This window comes from Urocitellus parryii, chromosome 4 (assembly GCF_045843805.1).
Source record: "Urocitellus parryii isolate mUroPar1 chromosome 4, mUroPar1.hap1, whole genome shotgun sequence".
NCBI classification, from domain to species: Eukaryota; Metazoa; Chordata; class Mammalia; order Rodentia; family Sciuridae; genus Urocitellus; species Urocitellus parryii.
This window is the reverse complement of record NC_135534.1, coordinates 108,274,868-108,300,090: the sequence shown is the minus strand read 5'-3', so window position 1 is coordinate 108,300,090 and position 25,223 is coordinate 108,274,868. Positions and strand designations below refer to the sequence as shown.

The 25,223-nt window shown below is 40.3% G+C and overlaps 1 protein-coding gene across 1 annotated transcript in view; it reads right to left on the bottom strand.

The window, feature by feature from the left end:
• Sorl1 (sortilin related receptor 1) overlaps positions 1-25,223 on the bottom strand; it is a 165,111-nt gene that overhangs the window by 95,827 nt on the left and 44,061 nt on the right. Inside the window, exons 7-11 of the mRNA XM_077796964.1 lie at positions 17,138-17,239; positions 15,913-16,082; positions 10,690-10,882; positions 7,460-7,577; positions 7,173-7,246 (exon numbers count right to left, since the gene is read on the bottom strand). Coding sequence (XP_077653090.1) covers positions 7,173-7,246; positions 7,460-7,577; positions 10,690-10,882; positions 15,913-16,082; positions 17,138-17,239 — 657 coding nt within the window. The remainder of the gene's footprint in view (positions 1-7,172; positions 7,247-7,459; positions 7,578-10,689; positions 10,883-15,912; positions 16,083-17,137; positions 17,240-25,223) is intronic.

The window sequence follows — 25,223 nt, the reverse complement described above, 5'->3', positions numbered from 1 at the left end:
GCCACCAGAGGATACTGAAAAGTCAACAAAAGCAGGCATCTTGTGAACAGATTTAAAACCTGGAAAAGCTACCCACATACTTAGGGGTATCCTGATACAGCTTTGACCCAAGGGAAAGCCCCAGTTGTGGAGCACCTCATTTCTAGTCAGAGCTCAAAAGCTGATAAGAAACTTTTTATGTCAAAGGAACTAGGAAAAGAGCCCCTACAAGCTGGAGAGAGTGTGTATGGAATCCCAGAGGGCAGAGTGTCAAAAGAGTAAATCCCTTACTTCTGTGTATGAACTTACATAAGTCTCAGCCTAACCCCCAAACTACACATGCCTAAAACAGACCAAACTAGCATAGCAAAGGCTTAGCAGACTGAACTGACGTAAGAGCTACCACCTACAGAAAGAAGATAGAATCTAAACTGCCTGACTGTACACTAAAACCAAAATACCAACATCCTCCAGAAAATTTAATTTCATGCATTTCATTTGCATGTCCAGAATACAAATCAAAATTACTCACATACACTGTTCAAACATATCCATAAAAGGAGTCTAATTCTCAAGGGTAAAGATAATCAACAAGTGCAAATCCAAGATGATCCATGTAGGGGTTTTAAAATAGCCTTTATAACCATGTTCCATAAGGCAAAAGAAAACACATGTGAAATAAATGAAAGATAAGGATTCTCCACATGGAAGTAGGAACTATTAAAAATAAAAGAACTATAGAGAGATTTTATAATAGAAAAACATAATACCTGAAATGAATTCACAGATAGTCTCAACATGAGAAGAGAAACAGAAGAATTAGTGAATCTGAAGACAAAACTGATCAGTAGAAATTATCCATTTGAAAGAAAACACGGGGGGGTGGGGGGGAGCACCAAAGACCTATGAAACAATAACAAAAGGTTCAAGATACATATTTGGAGTTTCAGAATAAAAGGAGAAAAGTACAAGGCAGAAAAACTATTTGAAGAAATAATGGCTGAAATTTTCCCAAATTTGGTGAAAGATATAAATTTATAGATTCAAGATCAGTATCCCAAAACGGGACAATCTCAAAGAAAACCCCTCCTAAATATATCATCACAAAACTGCTGACAAAGAGGTGGGGAAAAAACCTTGAAAGCATCTAGAGAAAAATTACATACTATATACATACATGAAAATACATGTATATATGAAAATGACATGGTATATGCATATATGAACACTAACATATTCTGTGAAAATGGCATTATATACATACTACATAACTGAAATGACTGCAGGTGTCTCATCAGAACCCAGGGAAACAAGAAGACAATGGGACACACCTTTAAAGTACAGTCAACCCAGAATTCAATAATAAAGCAAACATGTCCTGTGACAATGAAGGTAAAGAGAGATTGCCATGAAGGAAAAGCAAGAGAACTCACAGCCAGTGGACCTGCTCTACAAGAAATGTTAGGCAGTAAGGAAATTTTCCAGAGGTAAAGAAGGATCTTCAGGAATAAAGGAAGACAGAAATGGTAACAATTTGGGAAAAAATTCAAGACTGCTTCTTTAGCCCTTAAGTTCTTTAAATTTCTTAAGATGATTTAAATCAAAACACTTTACCTTTGCAGTGTGAGCTGATGTGATACAAATGGCCACAACATAAAGATCCAGGAGGAAAAACAGACTGATATGGTTGCAAGATTTCTAAATTTTATATTAAATGTAACATTAACTCAAAGAAAACTGGAAGATAAGTTGTATATGCTGGGCTGGGGATGTGGCTCAAGCGGTAGCGCGCTCGCCTGGCATGCGGGCGGCCCGGGTTCGATCCTCAGCACCACATACCAACAAAGATGTTGTGTCCGCCGAGAACTAAAAAATAAATATTAAAAAAAAAATTCTCTCTCACTCTCTCTCACTCTCTCTTTAAAAAAAAAAAGTTGTATATGCTTTAATCCCGAGAACAACCACTAAAACATAAAAACTAAAAGACAATATCTAAATAAAAATATATTACTATCTAAATAATAAAAAAGGATCCAGGAAATGAGAAACAGAGAAATTAAAAACAAAAGCAATAAAAAGAAAATACATAATGAAATAATAGATTGAAATCCAACCACATCAATAACTATATTAAATGTTAAAGGTGGAAGTAATTCAGCTAAAAAGCAGAGCGTGGGCTGGGATGTAGCTCCATGGTAAAGCACTTGCCCAGGAGGCAGGAGGCCCTGGTCAGGGGAGGGGGGAAAGCACAGCAGAATGAATAAAAATGCAAGACCCTACAACACGTTGCCTACAGAAATCACCTTAAATCTAAAGACATGAATAGGTACAAAGTTCACAAATAGACAGTAAAAGATGTACTATCCAAACACTAAGCATAAGTTTAGAGACACTATTTGAATATCAGGAAAACTACATTGCAAGACAGAGGGTATGACCACAGGTGAAGTGGGGGATTTCACAATGACAGAGGAGACAATTCATCAGAAAAGATAAGGGTTGTGGCTCAGCGGTAGAGTGCTCGCCTAGCAAGCACGGGGCCCTGAGTTCAATCCTCAGCACCACATAAAAATAAATAAGCAAAAGGTATTGTGTCCAACACAACTAAAAAATAAGATATAAAAAAAATAGTAAATGTGAATACACTTAGTAACAGAAGCTCAAGATATGTGGAAAAATAAAACTGACAGAATTTAAGGAAAAGCAGACAATTCTGCAATCACAGTAAGAGAGCCTCCTATATCTTTATCAACAATTTAAGTGGATCTTCCTGCCACCACCACCCAAATCAAAATGAACATAGGTCATCGGAACACTATTAACTGCTTTCATGTAAATGACAGCTACAACCACGACTCGAACACCCACAGAGCACACAAGCCTTTCCAGTGCTCGTGGAACGTTCACCACTGCAGACATGCTGGACCACAGGGCAGGTCCCACGGAAAGAAACTGAAACCTACATAGAGAACTCCCAGGCTACAGGAAACTATCTCAGAAATCAAAGACGTAAGTATGAAACTCCCAACACCTGGAAATTGAGTAACACTTTCCTAAATAACCTACCAGTCAAAGACAAAAATCAAGAGATGTAATGAATGCTGAAAATGTTCTGGAATTAGACATGAATAACACTGTGACGCCACTAAAAATTCCTGAACTGAATATTTTTAAATGGTGATTTTTATGTATGTGAATTATATCTCAAGTTTTTAAAAGGACATTAAAAACCCTGACCTTAAAGATAATAAAAATGCTTCATACCTAAACAGGTGGCATTTAGCTAAAGGAGTATCTAGAGAAAAACTTGTAGCCTTAAATGTTTATATTAGAAAATATCTAAAATCAATGACCTAAAGGTTGTATCTTAAGCTACAAAACAAGCAAATAAATTAAAAAAAAAAAAACAATAAAAATAAGAAATCAACAAAACAGAAAACAGATAAAATTAACAGAATTAAAAGTAGGTTATATGATGAGATCAACAATGCTGACAACTTAGAACTAATCAAGAAAATACACAAAACACCAACATCAGGAATGAAATTACCACCAAAGATACTACAGACATTAAAAAGGTAATAAGGAAACACAACTAATGAGATTAGGCCAACAAATGCAACAACTTGGATGAAGAGACAGATTTCTTCAACTCTAAAACTGACCAAAAAAGAAAAGAAAAAGTCTGAATAGTCCTATCATGCCTAGAAAATTTCCCTCTTTCTTTAAATTAGTAAAGAAAATATATCACCAATCTTCACACAAACTTTGTCAGAAAACAGAGGAAGAAGGATCACTAATCAGCTTGTTTCATGATAGCAAATAGTAATATAAAAACTTGATAAAGATATTACCAAACAATTAAATTATATATTAATTATCTTACAAAAATATAAAAACTCAAGAATACAAAAATTCTTAACAAATTTAGAAAATTAAACCTATCCATATATAAAAGTGAAAATGCATAATGACCATGTAAGGTTTATTCCAGCAAATAAAGGTTGCTTTAATATTTAAGGCTCAATTAATGTAACATGTCACATCAACAAAACAATAGAGAAAATTTATATTATTTTAATCGACATAAAAATAGCAATTAACAAAATTCAGTACCCAATCATGATTTTAAAATATTCAACAATCTAGGAATTACAGGGAATCCCCCAACAATATATATAATGGTTTCCCCTTTACAAAAGCTGAATCGCTCCCCCTGAGACAGGGAACAAAGCAAGAATGCCATTTCACCACTTCTATTCAACAATGTATGGAGATAGGAGTCATGGTAAGAGGAAAGAAAGGACAGAAGAGGGAAAATGGGGGTGGGAAAAAAGAGCAAAAAAAAAAAAGGTCAGAAAAAAAATGAAACTGCCCCTCTTTGCAGATGGTATGATTGCTTATAGATTGTCTTCAATGTAACTCTAATCATTATCCTAATGGGATTTTAGAAACTGACAAGCTGATTCTGAAATGTGAATGAAAATACAAAGGATCTTCACAGGAAAAACTTAGCCCTCCTTGACTGAATACTTATTAATAAGACTTTGGTAATTAAGACAATTTGATACTGGTGAATAGACAGACAAATAGATCAATGCAACAGCAAAAAGCCCTGAAACAGACCATGTTGCCAATTGATTTTCACATAAGTTCCAAAGCAATTCAACAGGAAAAAGTATTTTCAATAAGCAGAAAAAAAATTGATAAAAGAAGGCTTTCCAATAAATGGGTCAATTAGAAAAAACAAAAAGGTTGCTAACTCTTCCCTTATACCATATGTGAAAATTAACAAATGAATCATAAACCTAAACATAATGCCTAAGACAATTAAATACATAAAATAATACACAGGGCAGGGGCAGGGGGAAGGGGAATAAACTGAAATTAAACAGAGTGATGATCTGAAGTTCTAGCAAGCAAGTGGAACGGCAGAATTCTCACACAGTGCTGATGGAAAGGTAAAGTGTCTTCACTCTGAAATACAATCTGACAGTCCTTTAAAAAGTTCAGCATGCACCTACCACACTGCCCCACCATTCCATTCCCTGGTATTTACTCAAGAGAAATGAAAAGAATCCACATAAAAAAGATGTACATGAACGTTCATTATAGCTACATCTGTAAGAAGTGAAAACTGGAAGTCCATCAACAGTTGAATGGATAAACAAATTGTGATAAATCCCTACAGGGGGATGCAAATCAACAATTTAAAAAAAAAAGGAAGGAATCATTGATACATGAAATAACATGGAAGGAATTAAAATCATCAGGATGAGTGGCAGGAGCCAGGCAAAAAGGAACAAATACAGTGTGTCAATTTATATAAAATTCTAGAAAATACCAACTGGAAAGAGGATGTATTGAAAAAGGACACAAAGACACTTAGGGGAGAGAGTGACGGAAATGTCTGTGATCTAAACTGTGATGGTGGTGATCAATTCTTATGAAATTAAACTCTTTAAATATGAGCAGTTTACTGCACTTCTGTGTGCCTCAATAAAATCGCTAAAGAAGAAAGTTTAAGAATTCTGAGGATCAGAGAACTGCACAATTCATTAGTAGGAAGAGGAGAACCAGAATTGTTGTCACCAGTGTCCCAGGCAGCACTCTGCCCCCTCCGTCCTACCACCTCCTCCCTTGCCTCTGCCTGCCATATGCCCCAGACTGTGCCCCTGAAGCAAAGGCCATCCACAGAGGCCATCCCTGTCTCCCTCAGGGACACAGTCTCAACATTTTCATCCCCTTGCTAGTTCTCTGCTAGTCCCCAAAATAAGGTTCCTGAGTGCTGGCTGCTACAGGCGTCAAGCATGCTGCAGGGAGGCCCTGACAGCCGTCTGCAACAGCCAGACGACAGCAGTGGAGGAGGAACAAGACTCAGCTTTCTACCCAGGAGGAAATCACTTGCACATGTTCAGACGCCCGCTTACACCAACAGCAGAAGGTACAAACAAATCACAGGCCTATTCACAGAGGAGAGGACACCCAATTCCAAAAGGAATGTCCAGCTCCAAGGAAGGAGAAAGCAACTGCTTACTCTTTCCTGGGGAAGCAGGAAAAGAATGACCAGAAAATTCCAAACCATTCACTTTTAACTACTCAGTTCTTATCAACCTCCCTCACTTCACCATGTGTACTATGTTCCCTACCATGCTGTGTACAGGCCTTAATATACACATGTGCGAGCATGTGCGTGCACGCACACACACGCACGCACGTACACACATACACACACACACAGTGTCTGGGCCCTATATCTCTCATTTGGAAGGGTGGCAAGACTGGACACACATAAGATAAGGTATATAACAGTCTCTATAAACTACAGAGCCAAAAAAAATGTAGGGCATAATTATTGTTTAACACATTACAGATTTAAATATAAAAGTGTCCTGACATGGTGCTCAAGCAACTCCTGCCTATTGAGGGGCTGACTTTTACCCTGATGGTTCCTGGCATCCTCAGGGTCACCACTGAAAGCAACCCCTTCAGAATAAGACCAGAAGCATTTCCTTTGGCCTTAAAGTCTCAGGAGGCAGATGAGAAATACTTTTTTCCAGGTTTGAGAATTCCCTAACACCCAAGGCTGAAGCTGAATTGGCATCTTGGGGCTGGAGAACCAGCTGCACCTTCAGAGCTGGCAATAATAAGTGCTGAAGATACAAGCAAGTTACGGCACCTTAACACAGAAATGGTCTCCTTCCCCAGCACAGAATGAGATGGAAATGTCCACAGGCAAGACTTCCGCTCCAATATTACACAGAAAAATACCACCATCACAGCTACACTGTCATTTGCTGATACCCTGGGCAAGTATTGACTGAGCACTCGCTCATGCCAGGCATGGTTATGGCCTGGTGGTCAAGAAGTGAGCACAGCAGACACTGTCTTTGCCCTCATGGATTATATAATCTTGGAAATTTTGGTCAAATTCACAGTTGTTTTTAACAAAAAGTGAAAGCTTCCTTTTTCACTTAAAGTAACCTCTGGGGAAATTGTGAGTCTACATAACAAGGGGTGAATAAAAATCAGGGCAGCCGGTTCTCATGTGTGGCTTTGGGTCCCTCTCTTTACTTTACAGTTGTATTGGGCATCTCAGGTGACCACTGGGAACCATGCTTGTCCCTGAAACACCAAGGTGCAGTCCACATCCTCACACACACACACACCAACCAGGCAGGGTGGGCACTGACCTCTCGCCACCGGGCCCCGGCACTGCTAGAGATGTACACGTTGGTCTTGCTGGCCAAATTCTTTCCCACTGAGCCTAAAAAGTAAGAGGAAGAGTTATTTTTCATTTCAAGGATATATCAGAGAATCACCTTGCCCAATGGGAATTTCAAAGAACTATCTAGCAACAAAGAATGTCTTAAAACTACCCAGAGTGGGCACTGCTGGAGATGTGGGTGACCACTCTATATGGGGCTGCACCAGCCGAAAGAAGCCCCTGTGAGAACAGGCAAGACAGACAAAACATTACCCGTGGCAATGATGAGGCCAGGGGCTGATTCCTTGGACAAGATGGGCATTCTCCGGAGCTGGAGGTTGAGCAGCTGACTGAGGCGTTGGGCCAGGTGGAGGGAACAGCCCTGAGAAAGCTGCAAAATAAAGTTGCAGGTGGTGTCAGTGTGTGATATGTTGCCTAGATCTCCTGCAAACTCAGAGGCCTGGGTGGGGACCTCAGGGCTTGACACAGAACAAGGAGGCCTGGCCCTGAGGACACCAAACTCACAGCCCAGCTATGTTCTCACACACACCGCCACCCAGACAGAGGGGGTCATCTGCATCCACATAAATGTTCCTGGTTGAAAAAAATAATTTAAGAACTCCCTAAGACTCTCAGGGAATAACATTTATAAATCAACATTAACTGAGGTTGACAGGAAAGATACCCATCTCCCTGTATCACCCAGAGATCCTCTCAAGTGACTCAGAGTTAAAGAGAAGTGAAATGATGTTGTGGTATTTATTTTCTAAGTCAGGGGAGAGGAGTTTCAAATATGATTCCAGTAATTCTGTCAGAAGAAAAAACAAGAATCACAAGTCATCAAGTCCCACAGATAAGCTCCCGGAAGTACAAAATACGATATCTGAACCTCAAAGATCCACATTACATTGGTAAAGGGTGTTCTACATTTTACAAAGATGTGGCTGTACAGGGCAAGGCTTCAAGTGATTAAAGCTGGCCTCCATTGCTTGTGCCCACATTTTCATAGTTCTTTTGTAAACCACCAGGATAAGGCTTCTGCTATATGGCCGTGCCTCATTCTCCTGGCCAGAAAGTGGATACTCAGGGTTACTGAGATGTGTCCAGTGTTCTGAACAGGAGAACTCTGCAGGTGTTTACAGCACAAATAATAAGTGTGGCAAGATTTGCTGGATCCATTTACTTTTGTCACAAAAAGAGAGAACAAATATCCATCTTACTAGCTTCCCAGTTTGGCCAATGGAAACTGGACCAAATTAGGTTGGGTCTCAAAGATATATTTACTCTCCCCACCTTTTTTGGCTTACATTGTTTTGCCTACGATGAAGTCTACGCTTGAACGTGTTTCTGTATCTTTGGACAATCAGACTTTAACCATTCCCGTATGTTCTTTTCACCACCTGTTATGCTTTGGATCTAAAATGTCCACCAAAGGCCATGTGCTAGAAGCTTGGGCACAAGCCTGTGCTGCTACTAGAAGGGAGGCACAACCTTTGGGAGGTAGAACCTAGTGGAAGAAAGTTACACACTGGAGGTATGCCATTGAAAGGCATTTGGGGACTCTAGCCTCTTGCTTTCTCTCATTTTTGTTCTCTGTTTCCTGGTCCCCATAATATCAGCAGCTTATTCCACCACATGCTCCCACCATGATGTTCAGCCTCAGCACAAGGCAAAGAGTAGGTACCAAGTGATCATGAGCTGAAACCATGAGCCAAAATAAATCTTTCTGCTTTATACACTGATTTTCTCAGGCATTCTGTCACAATGACAGAAATCTAATACCTCACTTAAACTCAGAAGTAGAAACTAAAAGATGATTAATTGTCCTATAGTTCATAAATTGATCAGTCAAAGAATTAAAAAGATGAATTTTTAAAACACCAAGTTCTGACACCCTGGCATGCATGGCATGCTCAAAATTATCCCAGCCCCATCCACAGCAGCACTGTGACGAGCTAGTGAGGTTGTAAGACACTACTAAGGTAGGTTCAGTTCCTAGTAATGTGTGTATATCCATTTATAGCTTGCCTCTTGCTAAAATTAGATTTGATGTAATAAATGGAAACCTGTTGCCAAAAAGGGAAGAAAAATCAAGAAGTACATTCTAAGGCCAGAGTCTCCAAAAGCATTTTCTCAAGGGTCACGGACAGACTAGAGAAGACTCAACATAGTTCACCAAGGACTAACAAAATCAAAAAATCCAACTGAATTGAATTAAAATGTTATAGTTTCTCCAAAAATGAGAACTTTTATTTTTTTCTGAGTTCTTTCTGCCCACACCCAAGATCCATTTCCATTTTCTAAGGGATCTAGGTGAAATGGGAACAGAGGTATTAGGGGGTCACTTAAAGCCAGGGGCACAGTCTACACTTAATGGAACCAAATGATATATTTTGGCATTCTTAAGTTTTCAGACAGGCCTACAGGCAGGAAATACTGAATAATCTCTGAATTATACTCAGAGAGAAATTGTAAAACTCCTTTCATAGAAATAATAACTTTACACAAGAGGTCCCCAAAGAATCTTGAAGGACAACTGGTGTTTCAGGAATTTGGTGGGGGGAGGCAGGGCAGGGTATCAGGGATTGAGCTCAGGGGCACTCAACCACTGAGCCGCATCCCCAGCCCTATTTTGTATTTTACTTAGAGACAGGGTCTCACTGAGTTGCTTAGCGCCTTGCTAAGTTGCTGAGGCTGGCTTTGACCTCATGATCTTCCTGCCTCAGCCTCCAGAGCAGCTGGGATTACAGGTGTGTGCCTCCGCACCCGGATCAGGAATTTTTTAATAGCAAAAGAAATGCCAACTTGTTTTTTACATAGTTAAGTCCAAAAAACTTATGAAACAATAGCACATGTAAACTGGAAGAACACACCATGTTTGTATTTCATTTTTAAATAACCACGATTACCTATTAACGGAATGAGTATACCTATTGGACATGGCACAACTGCTCAAATGTTAGAATCATTTGGGGCATTAACTACCCTTGTGTCCTGTTCTACCCTGACTTTCTCACCTGATTTTTTTTATTCCCAAAGATATGATGTCACCAAAAGAAATAAAACATAACCTAATGCTGAAACTGTGAACTAACTCAAGCTAGTTGCTCAAGTAATTCATATGTCTAACAGATGTTGAGAATCACAATGTTTTCCCTCAAAACTTTAAAATACTGGACTGGGAGTATAGTTTAGCAGGTGCAAGGCCCTAGGTTGAACCCTCAGCACCAAAAAAAAAAAAATTATTATTATTATAAAATAAAAAATCACTTATTTTTAAATATCCACCACCCCGCGCCTTGTGAGTTCACTATGGCATACCATATGGTGCAGAATCTGGGACCAGCAAAGATGGAAATACAGATAAAAGTTTGCTTCACATGGTATCAATGGAAGACTATGTGATCTTTCATGTTTCCAATAAATATTAGATGTAGGAAACAACTACAGATCAGAGCTCTATCCTTGTATTAAAAATTCAAACAAGATTAAAACATCTATACCTCACAATTGATTTTCTCTCCATATTCTGTGAAGGCTGGAGCCTGAAGAAATTCCCAGGTTCCTCCTTTGTCAAAGGTGATGACTGATCTCATGTTCTCCTCGTTCATAGAACCATTAATCAGAGTAGCAATGTACACTCCTTGTAACCCTTCCACGCGATGAAAGTCAGCAAATGGCTCGTTTGCAAAATACCTGCAGTAAGACAAAATAAACAATGGTGAACCTGAACAGATATTTGCTTGGTATTTTGCTTATTGTACACAACATACGATTTAACCAAACATTTCAATATATACAAATCAGCAGCATTAAACACCTTCACCACGTTGTATACCCACCATCGCCACCTAGTTCTAGGACATTTTCATTATTGGCAGCCACTGTCCATTTCCCCTTTCCTTCCGAGGCCTTGGCAACCACTGATCTGCTTTCTGTCTCCATGGATTTGCCAAATCTGGGTATTTCATATAAATGGAATTACATTATTTATGATACTTCATATCTGGTTATTTTCACCTAGCATAATGTTTCAAGGTTCACTCATGTAACATGTACCATACTCTATTTTTTTTTTAATGGCTATATAGTCTACTCTTTTTTAAACAGTGAATTTTTTTTTAACTCTAAGAGCCAAGCTGCTTATCTGATCAACAATTCCTAACCAAGGCTTTACAATGATGAAGATACCATTAAAGTTGGTGTAAAAAGCACATCTATTTCTTCACTATTGAAACTGACCCAAATCCACCAGTGAGGCTTGACAAATAGGAAACATTAAGTCAGACTTGAAAAAGACACCAGTTACAATGCCCAGCTTACCATTTAACCCAATCTGTAGAAATACAGCTAAGGGTTACATAGCCACTGTCCAGGTACTTATTAGGGTGTCCAGTACCCTGATGATAGATGACCACAATGCTTTTCTGTCAGGAAGCCCAGCAGCATGACAACTACTTCCCAAAACATCACAGCATATTAGCAAGGAAGGTTCTAGAAAGTCTGAGGTTGTACTGGTTAACAGGGAAGCATACAATAAGACCCTCAGGCCTTCAATTGCTATGCTAGGACACTGTGATTTTCCTGGAAAGGGGTTTTGCAATGGTACACCCTGCAAATATAAGAGGTCTCTGAGAAGTGGTAACCACGACTCACACTGGCCTTTAAAATTGGAACCATGCACTTTATTTCAGGGGTTTTGAGCCACTGGGCGACATGAAAACACAGAGAAGTGTTTTCTCCCCATCATCTGCCACACAAATCTCCTCAACTGCAAGACTGCGCTGTCACCTCAGACAGGGAGATGTGCCCTCCAACCTCTGAGGAAGGAAACCAGAAATAAGCAGTGCAACAAAGTCATTTTGAAGCAGCAGACGGAGCACAACCCTAAGTAAAATGCCAGAGTTGAGACCAAATTCTCTGACACGGGACTCCTTAAGCCCCTTCTGGCTACTTCCTTGGAAGTGGCTGAAGGCCTGTGTCCCCCTGCTCTCTATTTACCTCAGCTCTCCTGCTTCTGAGTCTATCATCATGGAACCCACCATTCTGAGATTTACTGGCTTCATTCCCACATCTGGGAGGTCTGAGTTTTTTTCGTCAGATAAGCCTGCTTCTTCCCCCATCATAATCCTGGAGTCTTTTTTTTTTTTTTTTTCCAAGCAAAGGTCCTGAGCCTCACAACCTCTCTGCGTCAGTGCAGCCCATCCTGGCATTGGCTCCCTTGACCTTCCCTGGTACAAGCTGCCTCACGCCCAGTACTCTCTCGGACAGTCCATTTTCTTCCATCTTATCCTCACTGTCCTCACCAGAGCACTTCTGCTCTTCCTTCCAGAGTGACCTGGGCCAAGACTTGTCAAGCAGCTCACCAAGTCCCCTTCCACCATGCTCAGTGCCAAATGCACACACTGGTAGCCATTCCCACCCAAGAGAGCCAGTGCACCTCCTTAAGGCGCCCCAACAGGCCTGACATGTGATCAGCACATAAGTTCCTCCAAAGAGTCCTGTATCTAGCTGTGGCTTTCCACGAAATTCCTACACAGCACATCCTACAAATGCCAGGGTCATCCCCTATTCAGAGTTCTTTCCTTAGTTCTCGAAGGAAATTAGAACCAGTTCCCCTGGTTCATTTTGAATACCGCGGAAGTTTATTCTAAACCAGCCTGCCCACGCCATCTGCCAATTCATCCTTTCCATTTCATCTGGCAGAGACTGAGGTACAGCTGACTAAGCAAATCTGAACCCCTGTGGCCCTGAGATAAAGTAAGAGAAGAGTAAGCAAGCAGAGCAAGATATTGGTCCATGATTCCTGACATGAATCTGTCATCAATTTCTTAACCGCCGGCTCAGGCAGGGTAAGAAGAAACTTTGCCACAAGCAAAGGGCCATCTGCATGTGTAAAGAAGTCCTATGGCCACAGAAATGGGGTCATTGTTTCCTGGGGAGCCTCTCTCTTCAGCTTCTGGCTTCAACTCTGCCCTACCATGAAATATCACCTGAATATCTGACCAATGAGGAGGATGAAGAAACCATTGGCAAGCTGTGATATACCTCACGCACAGTCCGAGGCTCCTGAAGGTAGGGAAGAAACTAAAGAGTCGGTAAAATAAGCCCAAGGGATAGTGCTTTATGATTTTTAATTATACAAAAATGTAAAGAGAATATGAATCACCCATGAAAATTAACGAGGTACTAATATATGCTACATGTGAATGGACCTTGGAAACGTTATGCTAAGTGAAAGAAGCCAGCCACAGAGGGTCTCGGGTGGTTGTATGATTCCGCTGTTATGAAATATTCAGAAAAGGTAAATCTACAGAGACAGAAATTTAAATGATGGTTGCTAGGGGCTGGAAGAAGGGGAGAAAGTACTTAATGAGGGTTTTCTTTTAAAGAAATGAAAAGGTTTTAGAATTAGAGATAGCAGTTGAACAACACTGTAAATGTACTAAATGCCACTGAATTGTTCACACTTTAAAATGGTTCGGTTTATGTTACGTGAATTTCATTTTATTTTAAAAAATAAAAATACACAGAAGCCAGGCAGAAGAAACTGGAAACCGCCACCAACCAAACCAAGACAATCTGAATGTCAGGATGATTCAGGGCAGGAATGGCTTATAACGCATTAAATAACAAATAATAACCTAGGAGTCTATATCAGGGGGAGAAATGGAATGAATGAAAGATAACAGTAGCTCCAAAAGAGAAACAGGAAGTGGAAAAGCACTGCTGGAGACTGGGTAGAAAGACCAACGCTGGGTATCTAATAAGCACCTCCAACCAAGGTACAAAGCGGAACTCAGGACATCTCTTCCACAGCTGCTCCTCACCGGCCTCCATGCCTCACCTTGTCATCACTGCCCTATCCCTGCTCAGGCCAAGCAGCAGAGGTCCCCTGGCTACTACTCCTTCTCCCAGACCTCTTCCAATCCATCAGCAGATCTGTGGGTCTATTTTCAAAATATATTTAGAATCAAACCTTTTCTGTACTCTCCACTGAGACCGCCCTGGGACCAGCCAACATCAATCCCCATTGGCCTGAACTGGGACAACTTTTCACAATCAGTCTTCCTATTCCTGCCCTGGTCCCCATAGTAGTCAAATTTCCACACAGCACTAAGCATAATTTTTGTAAAACAAAGCATGTGGGTATTTGCTCAAAATTATTTATAATGCATTCATTTGTCTTTTGCATTTTTCTTTATAGAACACAGTTCTCAAATATTTAAAATAGAAAAAAAATTAATAAGATAAATCTGATGCTATCCATCCCACCTATCAGAAAAACAGTATTTTCTATGCCCTTGAAGTCCTGCACCATCTGAGCCCCTGCTCCCTGAATCCTGTGCCTTATCTCTCTGTCCCCTTCTTTAGCTGTTCGAAGCATCCTGACCTTCCCCATCTCTTAAGGAACAGCCCTGCAGCCTCACCTCTGGATCACTGCACTTGCTGGCCCCTGCCTGTAGGACTCTTCCCCCCACCCCCGCCCCTAGGGTCTGCCTAGCTGACTTCCTCCCTCCATAACTCAAACACCTGCTCAAATTCATCATCCCAGAGCAGGCTGTATAAAATAATGCCCTCCTCATTCCCTGCCCCTTATCTTGCTTTATTTTTCTTCCCAGCACATTACCAAACAGATAACACATTTGTTCATACCCTGCGTCCCTTGCAAACAGAATATAAGCTCCGTGGAACAAGGACCTGGTTGATTTTTTTACTATCATCCACAACACTTCACTGCCATACCTAGAACACCATCTGGTACACAGCCGCAGCGTGCTATGGCACGAACTGGTAACAAAAAAGACTGGCCAGCACAAGGAGAGGGAGCGGGCAGCACAGTCATGTCCTCTGGCCTGGTGGATGTCACCCCAGACCAGTCAGTGAGCTTCACAGATGGCTTTTTCTAAGAACAGAGAACAAGCCTATCACAACTATAAAGGTTTTCACATGACAAATGGATTTATGGCACAGAAAGGAACTTAACAATCTACTGAAGGTGGGGTATAATTCAGGGGTAGAGTATTTGCCTAGCAGAGCAAGCCCTGGGTTCCATCCCCAGCACGGCAAAAAAAAAAAAAAAAAAAAAAAAAGAAGAATAAGAAGAAAATCTACACATCCCTGCCAAGTCTACTCCGTCCCCTGATTCCTTGGTGAGTGTAGTTGACAGGAAGACCCAGATAGGACTGCAAATCATTTCCATACATGTGATTTATGGACAGAGGATCAATGACGTTGGTGCCTTTCCTACAAAATACCACCCTGCAATTACCTTTAAGAAAGAGAGTAATGATGTCAATGAACCTGAGTCACCTAGAGGCAAGGCCACACAGCCACATATGCCAGCTCTCTCTGACTTGATGCTATTTTCTAAGTGCTCTTTCCCATTGGCTCAGAGACCACAAAACCAGATAACTGAATGAAGGGAGCCCAAGGGAATGGTTAATTAACAAAGTAGCTGTGCCCCTCAGTGTCACACAGAACAGCAACTTTCAGCCATGGCTGCACATAAGAATCACCGGGGGCGCTTTTTAAAAATCTTTAAACCAAACCACACCCAGACCCCATCAATGGTAATCTCTGGGCATGTGAGCCACGCATCGGGGTCTCTGGAAATGCCCCAGGTGAGTCTGTGCGAGCAGCTAACACTGAAAAGTACTCAACTAGAGAGAAGTTGGCAGCTGCACTTGTCTAAGAAGGCAGGGGAGCAGCTGTGGTCTCCTTACCTCACCAAGGTGTCACTGCCGGCCCCTCCTGGGCTGTAATACAGCACATTCTCCAAGGACAGGGAGAATTTCAGCCCCTCTGCCTCCGAGATGTATAAATTAGTGCGGTTGTTACTGTGACTGACACACACGAACACCTGGTCCTCCGAGGCATCTGCGATGTAATATTCCTTAGGAATCAAAAGTCAAGAAATACACAAGTCAGAAAAATGATTACGCCCTGTGGGCCTTCTGTACACATGAAAGCAATGACTTCCAAAAGTCCCAGTGACGAATGTGGGCCTAGAGCCCAGAGAAAGCTCCCCGATCTTGGCAAACAAGCTCCAACAACTTTCCTCTGGAGAACCTGAGGCTGGTCTGCAGCTGGAGCAGGCCCCTTGTTGGCAAATAAATGGAGCACAGAGAAAGAGCGGGCCTCTGAACTCCATAAGTGACCTAGAAACCTCTTTTCAGGTAATAAGGTCTCCCTCTTTATCCCAAGAGACCTTTCATTAGTATAAGGTACACTGTAGATTAATGTGCATTTCATTTCCTTTTATATTCCCTGAGGGGACAAAGGAAGGCAGAGCCCACAGAAACTAGCAAGGTGCTGATGAGACTGTTCTCCATTACGTAACCCCCGAACCACTAACCTTTCTCAAAATGAAATGCTAATGCCAAGGCCTCCCAATGTCACCACCTCCTCCCTGCAGTCACTAGCCCAACAGCCCCCAACACGGTGTGCTGGGCTTTCCTATCAATCACTGTTATAATACGGCATGGTCGAGCACTACGACTATAATATATGGTTTACTCATCTGCTCTATTCTTGGTCTCTCCAACCTCTACGTTTCTACCAAATAGGACCCAAATCTATCCCTTTGGGAACGGAGCCATCTGTAGGCAATACAGCAGGTACTTAATAAATAAAGGCTGTGCCCAAACTTCCCCCTGCTTCAGTACTAGCACACAAGGCCATTGACTCTGACTCCTACCCCTCTGCCAATCCTACTCCACTTCAAGCAAATTAAGGCTCCTGTTCAGTTCCACTTCAAACAGTGAAGTGGGAAACAAGAGACCAATATGCCCAAAGCACAATGGCTCTCTCTAGAGACCACTCTGGAAAGTGACTTCAGGGAGCCTCCATAAAATACCCACCCAGCAGGACATCCACAGGACATCCTCCCCAGAGCGTCTATAGGGAGGCAGTAAGCCTTCTTCCCACCCTCCGGCAGACCTCACTCACATTAATAGGGTGTCTTGTGACAAACTGGGCTGCTCGCATGGGCTTCCGACCAAAGGAGACCCAGAGCTGGACAGAAGACTGCTGTTGACTGCCCAGGAGACGCTGCCAAGGAAGAGGAGGAAAAAGTTAATTGTGCCAGATGATAGCTGCTCAAAACAAGTGACAAGGGAAACATGTCAGACCCCTCCGGTTCCACTAAAAACACAAAATACAGACCGTACCTGAAAATTCCTATTTTTGCAATGCATGCTCTCACTGGATGGGTTACTTTATCCTGCACACCTGGACTGTAATAGCTACTAGAAATAAATATTCCACAGATATTAGATGGCGTGGGCTTAGGGTGGGCCATGGGGCTGCGACACTCAGGAGGAGCAAGCAAGGGAGATGGAGACTGTTGTTAAATAAGGCCACAGTGCCAGCAGCCTGCAGCCTCCAAACCAGCCAGGGTGAGATCCATCCCACCATGCACAGTTTCCTACTCATATTTTTGGCATACGAGGATGCTTGAGTCATAAGATTAATTTACACCAAGACTTGAGGGAATCTTCATTGACTCTATTTTCCAATCTCTCAATACTTCTCATTAGGTATGGCCTTTGGGGAGAATATACATATTTTGTGGTAGAGGAGAATGATGAATCTCTGTATTTCGGAGATTTCAACTCACTTCTAGAATCTTGGTAAATAAGCAATAGATTAAGAGGCTGGTCTACCACCTGAGGAAAACAGGAAATCTCTCCAGCCCTCTGTTTACCATCCATAAAATGAGTAGTTTACTTGGATCATAACTTCCCTGTGGATGGCTTTAAATGGTCCAGGAACCCCATAAATTATATATATTATACACACACACACACACACACACACACACACACACACACACACATATATATACACATATACTCACACATATACATACACACACATATATACATATACACATATATATGATTTTTTGCATATACACTCCTTTATTTTGCAACGTAGAGTCCACATCTTTCATCAGATTCTCAAAAGGGCCTATGCCTCAAAAAAGGATAATTACAGCCATAAAAATCTCTATGTGTTGTTGTTTTCCCAGCTCAAAAAAAAAAGTGTATGACCAAAAATTAAAGGACATACTGTATATCTATCAGGAGAGACACAGGGTGGCACACCCTTATGTGGACATAATCACACAAAAGTTACCATTAAACTTACTGGAATTTGGGTTCCCCAGGCAGAGAGGTGACTTTGGCTTTATTTATTCTAGACAAGTCTGCTGTTTACTAACAATTTTAAGTTCCTACAGAGTCAGGAACATACCATCTTATCTGTAATATAACAACTGAGTACCCTACCTTAGTGTATGTCCCATAAACTCTACATGAGGATCAAGCTGAAAAACACAGTTATTTATAATTCACTGGGACAGTATAAATATTTCAAACAACCACTAGATTGTTTTAAAGAAACGATGTAGAGAAGCATGAAACTGCATTTCAAAAACAGCACCCTGAAAAACATGTTTATACCTTATATTGTTTTTTTTGTTTTGTTTTGTTTTGTTTTTTAAATATTTATTCTTTAGTTATCGGCAGACACAACATCTTTGTTGGTATGTGGTGCTGAGGATCGAACCCGGGCCGCACACATGCCAGGCGAGCGCGCCACCGCTTGAGCCACATCCCCAGCCCTCATAGCTTATATTGTGTATGAGGTGACATGAAATGATAAATCCATTAATAATATAAAAACAATAGCCAGTTGGCACATGCCTGTAATCCTAGTGACTCCAGAGGCTGACGAAGAAGGATTTCAAGTTCAAGGCCAGTCTGAGCAACTTAGGAAGACCCTGCCTCAAAACTTTAAAAATAAATGAAATGACTGGAGATGTAGCTTAGTGGTAAAGTGCTCCTGGGTTTAAGGTCCATGGCCCCCGCCAGGGAAAAAAAATGTAAAAACATATTACCTGAGTGAGAAAAGACTTCATAACAATATTGTTATATATAAATTCTAAAAGCCCTCATTAAATTAATAAAATTTAGTCATATCAGATGATTATTGTACATCATCCTACACATATATAAATCCTTAAGAATATATAAACATGCAAATACTAATGAAATATACATATTATACTTAGTATTTATTTTCACTACTTCCAATTCTACTGCTTAAAAAATTTCTCAGTGACAATCAGGCTCAACATGAGTTAAAAGTTCTTAATAATGACTTCTGGGAAGTCTGAGAATTGAGAATGTATATCTCAAAGCCAGTTTTACTTCTTAAATGCAAAAATCACAAACATAATACAATCAACAACAACAAAAAAAAACAACTCAAAATGCATCCAGCCCCTTACCTTCTGGGAGAATTATTCCTAAACCAGGACAATTCAGACTCACTCCTGAAAGCATTCTTAAAAAGTTATTGTATTATTTCACAGTTACCAAGAAAAACATTAGCAACTACACTATGACAAACTACTGACTCTAAGTTGTAAGCCTTGATGCTTTTCTTAATAAACATCATGGTTAGATTTGGAATGTTCCCCCAAATGCTCTTGTGTTGAAAGATTGGTCCCTAAAGCAGCCATGTTCAGAGGTAGACCTTTAGGGGAGTGAGTGGGCATGAGAGCGCTCACCTCATCAGTGGATTAATCTAGTGATGGACTCCTGGGAGGTGGTGGAAACCAAAGGAAGTGGACGTAGCTGAAGGGAGACTATATCTTGCCTCCAGCCCCTTTCTCTCTATTTGTTTCCTGGCTGTCATGAAGTGAGCAGCTTTTCTCCTCCACTCCCTCCTGCCATGTTTCCGCCCTGCCACAGGCCTAAAAGCAATGGAGGCAGATGACCATGGTCTGAAAACTCTAAAACCATAAGCCAGAATACAAGGGGGCACCAGCCTACAGCTCTTATGCATCCTTCCAGCTATCTGTGCCATCCCCCACAGGCATGGTTACATAGTGACGCTGCTGTGCTTATCCCCGACACCCAGTGTCCCTTTCCTCATGGACAAGAAGTTCCCCTGATTGCTACCCAGAATAAAATACCACAGTTCTCTACTTTGTGTGCAGCTGGGCATGGTCATATGACTAAGTACTGGTCACTAAGATGCAACTTGAAGGGCCATACTGCATCTCTAGGAAGGCTGTTGGAGAGGACTTATCATCTGGAAGAGGTACTACTTGGCCTTTTATCCCTCCTTATTCTTCATAACTGATAAAAGCCCAGGGGATATCTTGAGGATGGAAATCATTACTCAGGATGGTAGAAAGGAAAGACAGAAGCCTGGGTTCCTGGGACACCAGCCCTAGCCTGCCTCCCCAAGCATCATTAAAAACTGAATATAAGTTACTTTATTTCTAGTCTGTTATCAGTCACCAAACACAATTCCAAAGTGATGCATGCAATCTAACTTTCACACACAAACTGGGTCTTGATATAAAAACCGTGGTACAACTTTTCCCATGAATAGTGTACCTTACTGCTCCATGACCACACTTTTTTCATTAAGGTGTATATCTTAGACATCTTTCCATTAAAGAGATACTCAGGGCATATTAGGTTATTTGCAGAAGTGCTCTTCAAAGAGCACACTCGCATATTTTACCAGTTTTAGAACTGCACAATGCTATCTGCAGGATACATTCCTTGAAGAATACCTAGGTCAAAACTTTTTATTTTTGACAGATATCACAAAATGGCCCTAGTAAAAGGTTGTGCTAGTTAATATCCACCAGCACACACTTCCATAAACAACTAGGAATTATTTGAATGTGTTCATCTAGGCCAATCTTACAGGGTCTGAGAACTTGTAAGACTTTTTAACTTAATTAATTTTAAAAATGTTTTAATTAATAAGTTTTAGTTTAGGTTCTGATGATTAAAAATAAATTAATACAAATATTTCAATAACCTAAATTTATATTTAAGATTATATATCATTAGCAAAAAGAACTAAGGATCAAGAAGAAGAAAAGAGAAAGTAAATAAATAACACATTCTTATCAATATGAAGGCCTAAGAATATTGCAGTGAGCTATTCAACCTAAAGAGTTAGCTGGGAAAACTGGTGAAAGAAATGAGGTGTCCCAAGGCATGTGGTGGCACAGGGACAACAGTTCCCAAGCACCTGAGCCCTGGCTTAGCATTTAGTTCCACATTCTCCTTTAAAGTTTCAGTGAAACCTCATCATTCACATGAATGTTGTTTATACTGCACATCATGAATAAAACATGGAAACCAGGCGTGGTGGTGGGACCTGTAGGTCTTCAGCTACAAGCTGACACAGGTGATCACTTGAGCCCAGGAGTTTAAGACCAGCCTGGGCAACTCCATCTCAAAACATAATAAAAATAATAAAAACATGGATAAAATATAACATTTGGGATTTTCTTTAAAATATCCTAAAGAAAACAGTAAGAAGCAAGTAGACAGCTAAAGAGATTGGCTAGTATAGGTCATATTGGAACTGGATAAGGGCACATGGGTTGATCATAACATTATTAACTGTTTTTTGTCAGGCTTGGAAAGGGTCCATAATAAAGTTAGTTGGGCACAATGGCTCATACCTGTAATTACAGCAACATAGGAGGCTGAGGCAGGAGGATCACAAGTTCAAGGCCAGCTTCGGCCATTTAGCATTTTTTTTTTTAAAGGTCTGGGAATATAGCTCAGTGGTACAGCACCCCAGGGGTTGATTCCCAGGTGATAAATGGAAGCATTTCTGAAATGGCAGGCTAAAGAAACTAAAGAACTCTAAAATCGGCTCACCCGTAAATCCAAGAAAAACACTGCCAAAAATTCTCAGAATCAACTTTTTCAAGATTTCTGAAAATCAAATAAAGGTTTGCAAAAATCCAAGGAGCAGTTGTTCCACAATGCCTGAATCTTGGCAAGAATAGCCAACTTTGCCATGTTTTCACTTGCTCTGATCCCTTCCCCTCCTTCTAGCACCTCGGTTGCCTTGGAAACACACAGCCTCACAACCACAATGGCCGTGGAAACCAGCAGCCTCACTACTGGAGCCAACAGAACAGGTCTGCAGTTCCCCAAAACCCCACAGTTCCTAACTAAGCTGTCCCTGCTGCGCCTGTCTGATGACTCACAGGAAAGCCACTTCTCAGGCCTCATCTTTAATAACCTGACTCAGCTCAAGGTACAAACAGCCCTATAGCCAGGTTTCTATGGAAAACAGTGGCTCACAACTTCCTGGGGCAGCATTAGCCGCTGGGGCTAAACTGAGCTAAGCTTACAAGGAAAAACTAGGGAAGATAAGAAAAACTGTGATAAGCTCCCCAAGATTCCTGAGAATCTAAAAGGTCAAGCACATCAGAGCCACAAGTACCACTTAGGAAAGAACTGGAAAGGGTCTAACCTCTTACTTCCAGCTAGCATTGAAACTCTGCACAGGCAGCTCTGGGAACTGTGTGCCAAGGCATTGAAGACTTCCCCCAACACAAACCCAGAGGCCTTAAAGAAAGGCTGAAGGACTTATTCATTCAAAATATTTAAAGAAATCTGACATATCATTAGCTGACTGCTAAACTACATTATCAGACACTTCAGTGGCTATATGTGATCAAGAAGCAGAGCAGAAAACTCACTGAACAAAAAAACTATAACAACAAGCAGCAACAACAACAACAAAAACCCTGAACAGTGGGTATTTTGATATGAGAAGCATTTAAAATGGTCAATTTTTGACCAAAAAAATTACAAGGCAACCAAAGAAACAGCCAAGAGTAGCCCATTCACAAGAGAAAAGAGTAGTCAATAGAAACTATCCTTGAGAAAGCCTAAATATCAGACTAAGCAAACAAAACATTTTAATCAGCTACCATAAGTATGTTCAAAGAACTAAAGGACATTATGTACAAAGAATTCAAGGAAAGTATGGAAACAATGACTCATCAAATAGAGAATATTAATAAGTAAATACAGTTATTTAGAAAGGAAACAAACTCTGGAGTTGAAAAGGATAACTCAAAAAATTTTTCACTAATGGGGTTCAACAACATATCTGAACTGGCAAGAAAGCAAACAGCACTGACTTTAAGAGCTGTCAATTGTGATGATTCATTCATCAGAGGAGAGGAGAGAAAAAAATAATTTTAAAAATGAACAGAGCCTAGGAGACCTCCTTAAGAAAATAATCATTTATAATGGAGTCAAAATAATGAAATCCTTGGGAAAAAATTATAACACAAGTCCAAGGCTCCTATACTGAAAACTTAGAAAATACAGTTGAAAGAAATTAAAGATCAAACAAATGGAAAGATACCCTTTGTTCTTGCATTAGAAAACAGTATTATTAAGAATAGCAATACTCTCCAAATTGATCTACAGAATCAGTGCACTGCCTGTCAAAATTCCATCTGCTTTTCTTTGCAAAAATTGACAAGCTGATCTTAAAATACTATGGAAACACAAGAAACCCAGAATAGCCAGTGCAAACTCAAGAAAGAACAAAGTCGAAGGCTCACAACCTCCACATTTAAAACTTACAGACCTACAGAAATCAAGGCAGTATAATGCTGGTATAAGGACAGTCATTTAGATCAAAGGAACAGCATTAGCAGTTCAGAAATAAATCCTTATGTTCATGATCAATTAATTTTCAAGAAAGAGGGACTGGGGATGTGGCTCAAGCGGTAGCGCACTTGCCTGGCATGCATGCGGCCCGGGTTCGATCCTCAGTACCACATACCAACAAAGATGTTGTGTCTGCCGAGAACTAAAAAATAAATATTTAAAAAAAAAAAAAAAAAAAAAAAAAAAAAAAATTTTCAAGAAAGAGGCCCAGACAGTTTAAGGGGAACAGTATAGTCTTTTAAACAATTGGTGCTGGGACAATTAGTTATTCACATATTTTTTTAAAATGATGAGCACCTACTTCAAACTATATAGAAAATTAATTAAAAATAAATTATAGACATCTACAGGGGCTAAAATATAAACATCTAAAAGGAACTCTCCATGACTTTGGATTAGGTAATAGTTTATCAGATAAAACATCAATAGCACAACAAATGTTAAAAAATTGGGCTTTAACAAAATTAAGAATTTCTGTGCTGGAAAGGAAACTATCACAAAAAAGTGAAAAGACAACTCACAGAGTGACAGAAAATATTAGCAAACTGTGTACTTATATATAAAATAAAGAAATAACTCAACAATAAAAAGACAAGAAACTCAATTTAAAAATAGACAAGGGTTTTGAACAGACATTTGTCCAAGGAACATACATATATGGCCGAAAGGTAAATGAAAAATATGCTTAATGTGATTAGCCGTCTGGAATTGTAAATGAAAACCATAATGAGATATCGCTTCACCCTTACTAGGATGGCCGTGATCAAAAAGGCAGACAATAACAAGTGTTGGCAAGGATGTAGAGAAACTGGACCCTCTCCATTGCTGGTGGGAATGTAAAATGGTGTGATCACTTTGGAGTACAGTTTCGTTTCTCATGAAGTTAAAGAGAATTACCATATAACCCAAGGATTCCGCTTGCTAGGTACATGTCCAGTAGAACAAAAATGTACCCCCACACAAATTGCACATAAATGTTCCCAGCAATACCACTCACAATAGCCCCAAATTAGAAACAACCCAAATGGTTACCAATTCATGTATGGATAAATAAAATGTGTTATAGCATTCAGTTACTTATAATGATTGAAGTAACTGGGTATGGTGGCACATGCTTGTAATCCCAGCATTTCAGAAGGCTGAGGCAGAAGAATCTCAAGTTCAAGGTCAGCCTCAGCAACTTAGTGAGACCCTTAGCAACTTGATGAAACCTACCCCAAAATAAAAAATTAAAAGGGGTGGGGATGTATCCCAGTGGATGCTAGGGTTCAATCCCTAGAACAACAACAACAAAGATTAAAGTGATCTATGCAACAACATGGATGAAAGAAACTAGTCACCAAAACTTCACAAATGGCAAATCTACAGATAGAAAATAAGTTAGTGGTTGTCAATGGCTGGGAATTATCAAGGGTATGGAGTTTCTTTTGAGGGTGATAAAAATACTTAGAATTAGTAGTAATAATCATTGTCCAATCTTATAAATAAAATAAAAATCATTCAAC